Source organism: Etheostoma spectabile, chromosome 20 (assembly GCF_008692095.1).
Source record: "Etheostoma spectabile isolate EspeVRDwgs_2016 chromosome 20, UIUC_Espe_1.0, whole genome shotgun sequence".
Taxonomy (NCBI): Eukaryota; Metazoa; Chordata; class Actinopteri; order Perciformes; family Percidae; genus Etheostoma; species Etheostoma spectabile.
In genome coordinates this window covers 16,393,451-16,403,281 of record NC_045752.1, presented here as the reverse complement: position 1 = coordinate 16,403,281, position 9,831 = coordinate 16,393,451, and the positions used below count along the sequence as shown (strand labels likewise).

The 9,831-nt window shown below is 40.7% G+C and overlaps 1 protein-coding gene across 5 annotated transcripts in view; it reads right to left on the bottom strand.

Moving 5' to 3' along the window:
* The window catches only part of sobpa (sine oculis binding protein homolog (Drosophila) a), a 41,007-nt gene that overhangs the window by 18,945 nt on the left and 12,231 nt on the right, over nucleotides 1-9,831 (bottom strand). For 3 of the 5 annotated variants that reach the window (XR_004327085.1, XM_032501242.1, XM_032501239.1), the window contains exons 3-5: nucleotides 9,221-9,430; nucleotides 5,927-6,078; nucleotides 3,824-3,847 (exon numbers count right to left, since the gene is read on the bottom strand). Coding sequence is in view for 4 of the 5 variants with exons in the window: in XM_032501242.1 (XP_032357133.1) it covers nucleotides 3,824-3,847; nucleotides 5,927-6,078; nucleotides 9,221-9,430 (386 nt within the window). In the remaining variant the exon portion in view is untranslated. The remainder of the gene's footprint in view (nucleotides 1-3,823; nucleotides 3,848-5,926; nucleotides 6,079-9,220; nucleotides 9,431-9,831) is intronic. The other 2 variants (XM_032501243.1, XM_032501241.1) reach the window with 1 other exon arrangement.

Here is a 9,831-nt window from a genome sequence, read left to right as displayed (position 1 = left end):
TGTGCGTGTGCGTGTGCGTGTGTGCGCGCGTGTGTGTTTGAAGTGATGTGACATTTCTGGGCTGACATGAAGCGGCACTCTGCCCCCTCGTGCCTGGAGGGAGCTCCTGGGGAAAAACACTGATGGAGGTCTGGGGTCTCCTGGGGGGAATTTCATGGTGTGAACCAAACAACCCTGCGCTGCAGCAGAAACGACCCATAAACTGTCCTCGCTACCTGCATCATGCTCTTTTAAATATTGTGGAAACATGACATGGTTTATATGTTTATTGGCATGATGCAAAAAGATAATTATACTCTATGAATAATATGTGATCCTTACACACGCCACTTCTTTCTACTAGGATTTTAAATGAGTCCTCCCTCTAGCTGCTTTTCAACCACAACATACCAGCCTACAATCAACCAGGATTTTTTTCTTTAGAGTATTTCAAGCCCAGAAACTCCTGAACACAAACCAAACTGCAGAAAAAGCACATTGTTGGAACTATTGCAACAGCAACAAGCTACATTTCATCATAATCAATGTCACGGAAACAGACATGCACGCACCATTTAAGTTCCAACCCTAAATAACGTGGACGATATGTTTCATGTGTAAGGCTGACTGACTCAATGTGAAAGAAATGCCTCCTCTAACCTACACCTTTTTGCCGCCATGCTTCACACTCACAGAAGGTAATTCATCACTGCTAATTGCCTAACTTAATCTTGGCAGTGTGTCCAATGAGCATGCATGTTTATCGGTGTATGTGTGGGTGTAAGATAGCGGGACAAGCCGCACGGCTGCGTGTAAAAGCATTACAGTTTAGCAGCTTCTTCCTGCAGCTGAAAGCAAAACTCCGCCCTACATTTAAATTAATGGTTTTAATCCCCGAAACTGTTCACTATCATAGCTGTTGAACATGTCAATTCTCAGTGAACTTTCACTGTTGTTATACCACCTCGAAATGGCTTTTGCAGAGCACAAACCAGCAAAATACACACACCCTAAGTTGTAGCACATTAAAATAAGAAAAGAGCCAAGCTATGTGTCTGGTGTAATAATGGACAGTCAAAAAGTAAATGAAAGTGAGTATGCAGAGGGAGGAGATAGACAGAATAATTGAGTAGTACAAGCGGCGAGAAAGCTGCACCTTCCATACAAACTAATCCAGAAGCTTAAGGCGTACAGTAAACGGGCACATAAGTGATTAGCCACAGTTAAACTATCAATCATCTTTCGCCACACACAAACACACACTACATAATATAGAGTTATGCAGAGATGTGAGAAAGTAGCAACCATAGTCACCCTAAGAGGGGATTGGGTTTCATAGATGAGGCAGCTGAAGATATTTCATGCAACATAATGCCAGAGCTGTTGCCCGCCCCCTACATCCCCCCTCCTCCCTGGTCTCCTCTCCCCTATCCAAAGCACACGCAGATTTGAGATATTTCTTTTCAGCTCTGACAATCTATTTTTTTTTCAGCTGGAAGCTTGCAGGCCGTGTTGTTGTGGCCAACCTTGTGGGTGAATGAGAAAAGAAACATGTGGGTATCGCTTTCACAAATGGCCTGCATGACTGTGCGAGAGCCAGACAAAATATAGAATCTGAGCCGCTGTGGCAGAGCAGGCCTTTCCTGTATTTGTGATGTTTGAACATGTGCATTCTGCTGATGGATGAAGGAAACATCCAACATGGCTGACTGGCTTCTAACTGGATGTATGTTTGTCTATAAACTGCACAAAGGACCATCTCCAAGATTGATTTTCTGAGAAATCGTCTGGATTGCCTAATGTTGGTAACCGCACCTAATTTACGAACCTATTCATTTGGCCAATTTGATAGAACTGAAAAAACCTACAGTAGTTTAGTTGTGTGTGGTTTTTAGGGGTGGGGAAAATAATTGATTCTTAGATGCATGACAATTCTCATTATGTCTCGATGCAGATAAGTTAATAATTGTAAACTAAAGCATATGGTCAAAGTGGTTTGACATTCAAACTTTGCCAATTTTCATCTGGCTCTGTGTCACTGTTGTGCAATTAGTAAACACAGATGAACTGCGCCTACTGCCCTCCATGCCGCTGAAGTCCACTGAATGTCTCAAAACGGCGGAAAATCTGTGAGCTTTGCTAAAATGTGCATTCATGAATGCATTTTAACCAGTACGCTGGGCCAGCTCTGCATTAATCAGGGTAAGCTGCAGATCAGGAATCATCCACAGGTCAGGGTCTTATGATGGAGCACTACTGATCATGTATTTGTCATTTATTTATTTTTTTGTTTGAGTGTCTTGACTCTTACAGAAGAATTGTGGCCAATGGACCACCAATCAAATGTTTCTATTTTTCAAAATAACACCTCTAATGCAAGTTGTGTCTAACTAAACTAAAAGATAATAGAAGTAAATTCATCATATTATTGCATCAGTTACTGTAATGAACAAAGTGTGTTTAAAGTACCTGGACTGCTAATTTGAATCATACGATAATTAAACAATGAAAATACATTAATAAGGTATTTTGGAACTATTAGTTTTATAGTAAATGTTATGTTGCTTGATGCCCCCTGCTACTACTATCAATATAATTATTAGTCATATTTCTACTATTATTGTTGCTATTATTACTGCTATTATTTCTACTTTTAATATCTCTACTATTACTATTATAAGTCAAATCTCTATTTTTTTACTAGTTGACTGGCCTGCTGCATATTAGAACACATACGGTACAAGATTTTCTCTAAGACTGATCAAATCTAGCCTGTCACTTAGAAATTCAGACCTTTTTTCAACGGTATCTTGCATGAAGAGCTGTCGCCGCAGTGAGAGGACTTACTTTAAAATGTCTGTCAAAAGTCTAAGGCTAATCAAGAGGAGAGCACGGACTGTGAAGATTATTGCTGAATCTTTGTTTTTTTTCACTTACTTTCTCTCTCAGTGTACCTTAAATGCCACCTTATGAATTTTCGATATCTTCCAGCTCTACTATCCACAAATATGTCCGTCATAAAGTCAGGGCATAATGCAGAGTTGATGACATCATATTGGAACTAAACAAACTGTACTTTGCAGAATGTACTATATACTGTATAACGATGACGGTTCGAGGAAGGGAAATACATACATATGTTAAATGACTCTGTCTTGTATACTATCTTTATATGAATATGTTTAACTGGAGACAAAGGCCAATAGATTCATAGCAAAGTGCTTTCTTTGCATCTGCTTTACTTTCAATGTCGTGTTAAGCAGCCTCCCTGATTTCTGATTGATTCAGAGCTTCCTTGTCAACTTTGTTGTGTCAAATGGCATAGATTTGTATCTACTTTTTTCTGCCCTTCTCAGAAGCTCAGAGATCCAAATAAAAACAACAGTTGAAACGCTGCGTTTGAAATCGAATAGGAAGCTCTAAAGCTCTTGCAACTTTCTGTCACAGACCGTTCGCGTTCTCCCACGAGGTTTCAACATGTCAGGCTGTCCTTGTCATCACCAGGAGAAGACAGATCATTTGTCATCATTTCAACATTTAATACAATGACAACTAGAAACTTTCTATAAACGTAAATGAGCTAAAATGTTAAGGTAGAAAATGAAAAAACACATAGTATGAGCAACAGTACAGTAGACGCAAGGCTCAGCTTGATTCTCATGCTTTGGGAAAAAGTGTCAGAAAATAAAAAGAAATTGGATATCACTAACTGAAATGAACAGACATACTCTAAGTGCACCCCTACTTATTCCTGCTCCAGTGCAGTGCTTAAAAAGTGATTATGTTTAGATGAATAACTGACTTCAGGACAGACAAGCAGGAGAGTAAAACACGTCATACTCACAGTGTAATTCCTTATATATCCCAGCTTTGGTACAAGAGAGAAAGGAGATTGTTTAACTACAGTCATCGGGAATGAGAACACAATAACAACTTTGATATTTGCTGTCTTGCGTTGTATGCACCACAGTGACCTAGTCATTTTGGAGTTGATTGCCTAAAGGTATTTTTTGTAGTAAGCCCATGATTTATTTTCAGTGGTTTCTGGTTTTCAATTTATTATGTAGGCTACTATGCATTTTGTATTCAAGCCAAACCTGAAAAAGTAAAGAGAGAGATTTTTTGTTCAAATTACCTTTTGATGTCTTGATGTGAGAATTAAGCATTACACAGTGATTCCTGAAGCTACAACGAATAATCTCCTGCTCACAAGATTACATTTATTTTACCAAATGTCACGAAAGCTTCATTTAGCTCTGTCAGAAGCAGAATATAGCGTGTGTTTATAAAGAGCTAACCAGATGATGTCACATTTTCTGGCAGCCATATTAGAGGCTCCCTGCGCTGGTAAATGCTAGATGTGTACCCACTGAAAACGATTCAGGCGTAGGCTACTATGCATGCGTCAACACTTAAGTTAGCAGCTAGCTAACGTTAGCTGTGAAGGTCAAAGTAAGGGTTAGTTTAAGAGCTACATCTCGTTACTTATAAGGTTATAACTTACAAATTCAACTAACTGTCAGTGTCTTGACACCTGCACAGTAGCCTATGCCCGTGTTGTCGTTTTGTGGGTAGGGTCTAGCATCTACCCTCTGTTTATGCTCCAATACAGATACATTAATTGTATTTCTGAGCTTTCCTATTCCAACAGAATCTATTAAAAAGTGTTTATTTGTACTCATTTTACACATTAAAATGAACACTGCAAACTCAAATAACCAGAGTATCAAGTTAGCTAACCGTCAGTTTTACAAATCTGGTTGGCCCCTTAGATAAAGATAAGTATTAGCTACAGATATAGGTAGCTAGTAGTTGTCTGTTATCATTAGCATTGGTTGGTCTGCTAAATACTTTAGTCAGTTGTCTCCAAGTGACAAAAGTGTTTTTCTCTCCCTGAGATTAACTGAGAATACCTCTCAAGCTACAGTTTAGTCTCTGTTTAGCAGTGTTGTAGAAAGAAGTTTACAGTGTAAACTTGGAAATATTGGAACCTTATTGGGCCTTTGGCTTTTCTGCCCGGTATTGTGAACATTTTGTTAACATGAGTGTAATGTCTGAAAAAGCAAGTAGGGAATTGTTTCCCCTCCAAAAAATATTCCATTAAATTAATAAATGACAGTAAATTGGAAATAGCTCGGAAACTATAATGGCAAATTGAAACGAAGGAGTGTTGTTAGTGTGGTAGTTATGCAATGTATACACCATGCGTTAAGTTCTCGTGTTCAGTGCAACCTTGAGTACCACTTAACCAAACCAAAGTTTTATTTCCGACCCAAGTTCTTTTAGCTACCTAACTTAACACTAACTTTGCAGAAAATTGTTTACTTGCCAAAACTTGAAGAAATATTGTGCCATTTTGGGAAATATGCTTATTCATCAAGAAATTGTTACACCAAGTTACTCCCTGTAAACCACACATTTTTACACGGTTTTACATGACTGTTTACGTTGCGGCAAATGAGACATACTGTGTTGATTGTGAGCTTTAGCTTCACTACTGTACCAGTCTTTAAGCTAAGACGTGCTATTGGCCTCCTAACTCAAGCTGTTTACACACAGACATAAAAATGGAATAAATCTTTTCTTCTTTCAACGCTTGAAAAATAATGAATACGTACGTGTATTTCCCAAAATGTCAAACTATTCCTTTCAAATGCAAAAACATTTTCAGCTGATGAACACTATGACAATAGGATCATGTCCAATTCATGCTATTCTCGACGATCGTTCCCCACATTGTAACAATACACTGCACACTTACAAGTTTAGACTTATTTCATGCGTGTTTTAGGATTTTTTTAAACCATGCTGACAAGCTTATATTCTCCTCTGGGACTCACTGATGAACACATGTACTTGCAAGGAGATTTGGACATACTGTATCTGCAAAGCCTCTGAAAGATGTTGTATTAAAGTGTCCAGCAGGATTAGAAAGAAGGAATCTTACCTTGTTTCTCTTAAAGTAGGCTCTGCGGCAAGCGGCGAAGCACTTCTCACTGCAGAAGCTCTTCAACTCACTCCCCATGCTCAGAGAATAGCGTTTGACACCAACCTTCTGGCACCAGGCGCACATGATCTGCACATTGGATGCATCTTCATCTAGAAACAAACATTAATGAAAGTGAGTTAGGATGGAGCTGAGTGTATAATTTATTGGGGACAAACAACTGTTCTTTTCCCACATTATCTCTAAACCACAGACCATTATCCTGGACATTCATGCAATGTTCCATCAATGGTTAACCCAAAATATTTGTCAACTTAGGCCTTATATAAGTTTTTATTAAAGCGGCCATATAATGCTCATTTTCAGGTTCATATTTGTATTTTGAGCTTGTACCAGAACAAGTTTCATGGTTTCATTCGTGGTTTCATTTTCAAAAAAGACCACATTTTGGTTGTACTGCACATCCTCTTTTCACCCAGTGTGTTTGGGTTTCTGTTTTAGCTACAGAGTGAGACATCTCACTTTTATCTTTGTTGGGAGTTGCACACGTGCAGTAGCTAGGTAAGATGTAAGTAGTTGTAAGGAGTAGTAGATTATGGTGAATTAGTGTGTGTTGTAGCAGTGTTTTGCCATTAAGAACGAGCTACCACACTTGCGTTATCATGCTACGGTTAGCCACCTCGTCTCGGCTAGTGACGTAGATTGCAGATGCAGATTTTTAACAGCTCACCCGGAGACTGAAGGCAGGACACATTCAGAAATTGTTTTCATAATATGGGCACTTTAAAGCAGAGAATAATAACACATGCAACAACTAGATGTATGAAACACAACGAGCAAAATGCATTAACTCCACTGACTTAGCCCAGCTGCAGAGCTGGTTAAATCCACTCAAGACTCAAGCCACAAAACCACTGCAGGATTTATAATGTAGGCCTGCCATGGGTAAATGTAGCCAAAACGGATGAGCCGGGGACATGGGAAGATGTCTATTTGTGGCTGTGCTCTGTGGGTATTAGAACCTGAAGTGGACACAAGAATGTACTCTGATGATCCCGGAGATGACGGGTGTTTAGTCGGAAGGAGGTACTGACCGAAGGTGTGGTCTTTTTTAAATAATTGCATGTAATAATTACATGGTGTGTGTAACATAAATGTCACATGGGATGGGCGAGGTACATTTGTACATTTAAGTAAAAAGATGATTTAAAAAAGTATTTGTAAGACAATTTGGACCACTTTTCCCTGACTGACAAGTTATGCAACTCTGATCTGAACTGACCTGAAACTCCACCCATCCATTTACCACAAACTCTACATAGTTTAATTTTGTTTAATCGTTTTGCCTTGTATATCATGACATTATCATTCATGACAAAGGCACTGTGAGGGCAGAGAGTATAAGAAAGGACTAGAAATAACAGGCACAGTGAAACACATATTCACATCATATGCATAGAATGATCTCTTCCGTCTTAAAATTTATGGTTAGCCCCAACTCAATCTAGAGTTAATTTATAGTTGACCAAAACATATCCCTCCTTCAAAAGAATTTCATTTTCTCCACAAAAACGTTTGTAGGAAAAACATGATGTAATCCATGAAATGCTACAATAATGGCTTCAAAGCTAGTTCCTTGTTTTAACCTTTGATTTAGAGGTATGTGGGCAGTGTGGGCAACAAATGATTTTAACAGATCCTCAGTTACAGTGACATGCCTCTTGTTGGGTAAGCTGACTGCTGGTGATGAGCTGCAGGCTTTTAGTGCCGTCGCTGCTACTGTAAGAGAGAACCTCCGAGATTCCCTCCAGTATCTCCCAATTATCACATTATGACTATGCGGGTGTGAGGGTGAAAAAACGCGGCCCATTAGTCTTTCAGCCCCGCTCACCTCCTTATCGCACACAAGCCAGGCTTTTCACCTCTTGTTGAGCTTAATGGATATATGGGGCCATCAGATTTTAAGTAAAGACTAACTCACAATTAAGGATATAACTCCCAGAGGCCCTAAAGATAGCACAGTGGACCTAACATGCATATTTTATGTCTCTCCTCTGTGCTCTAGCTCATTCCTTTAGTCTCTCTGCCGTTTTGTGTCTATCTGGATTGCTGCCCACTGATAATAAAAAAACAAGACATTCTGGGCTGACTGGGTGGGTGGATCAGGGTTTGTACATTGCTTGGAATAATGTCTGTACCACAGTGTAATGAACAGGATCGAAGGCCAGCATCTTTTAAAAAATCTCAACATTTTCATACAAAGAGACATCTTGAGGTGGAGCTGTTTTTGCCTTCCCACGTCCTGGCATCTCATAACAAGCCCATCTCAAAACACTCACATCTGCATAAGGGGGGAAAAAAAACTCGCCAGTAATTATGCTGCCTCCATACTAAATGCCGCCATCATCCGATGGTACCTGCACCTCAAAAGGTCCTTTGTCAGTTTTTGTGGGGCACACGAACATGAATAATTCAGCATGTGTGAAGGTGGGGGTGGGAGGCGAGTTGAAGGGGTGTCGGCCGGGTGGTGTGTTGGTGCTAGGCTTTAAGTGGGACCACACCATCTGTTTCCCCGCCTAGGCAGGGCCAGCGGGGACTCCTCTTGGGCGATGCCAAGGTGGTGCGCTCCCTCCGCCGGGGCGTACCAGCCTCCTGTGCCACAGCAGACGCAAGGGATAATGAAGCGCTCTGTCTGGCCGAGGAACGCGGACATTTTCTCAGAGAGCTGATGGGGTTATATTGACACTTGGGCAGGTGGAGGAAAGCAAGGTGTACAGCAGGTAGCGAGCTCATTAGTCGCCTGCCCCTGCCTGATTTGGAGGCTTTAAGGCCATTGCAAACACAGAAAGTTTTTTAGTTTGGATAAACATTCAGTTTTCCTTCAGTTTCCCTGCTAAGTGCAGACGAATCAGCCAGTAGGCTACTGTACTTTCAATAAAATGAAATATTTTTGGAGGACAGCTGTGTGTTCTTCTAGTTAGGGTATTTGACTGGGGAAATGGCTGTGTGTGTGCTTCGTGGTTGGGCATTTGGGCGACTACATTCAAAATCTGCAATGGGCTGAAAATGACCTTGATCTTTTTGGAAATGTAAAATGTAGCCTTGTTCGAAACACACACATGGGTAAGCGTACAACTGTTGAAACGTTATGTACAGGCTCTGGAGGTGAGCTGGTTCGCCCAATTGAGTTCGTTTTGCTGTCAGGTATCATGTTTTCTTGACAAACAATGACTTAAACTACTTTTCTATCATCTCCTGTATGTGTCTTTCCAAAAAGGTGTCAGTGCTCCCTACCTGCAGAGGGCTTGATCAGTGGCGGGGGGATCATGGGGACTATGATGGGCAGGTTTCCATGTTCCTTGGTACTGGGCATGGAGGTGGACGGAGTGGTGGAGGACTCTGTGACTCCGTTCCTGGAGGCTGGCAAAGACTGGGAGCTGTTGGCTCGATCCGGAGAGGCTTCGCTGCTCTCTGTTGAAGCTGGGATTTTTGGCAACAAGTTTTCTAGAAAGCGGAAATTGAGCAAATTAAAATGTTACAGAACAACTGATGATATGTGGGAAATCCTGCCATACTGTGAGAGCCTAGTATGCCTAACATTTGACAAAAAGGGTCACTTTTTACCATACAAGGCACACTAATGTTTGGCTTGGAAAAGTTCATTTTTAAAGGTCCCATGACATGGTGCTCTTTGGATGCTTTTACATAGACCTTAGTGGTCCCCTAATAGCATATCTGAAGTCTCTTTCCCAAAATTCAGCCTTGGTGCAAAATTACAGCCACTAGAGCCAGTCCCACAATGAGCTTTCCTTAGTCTGTGCCTTTTCTGAGTCTGTAGCTTTTGAGGAGGAGAGAAGAGGAAGGTCGAGGTTGGGGGTGTGGCCTTGACCAACTGCCACTTTGCT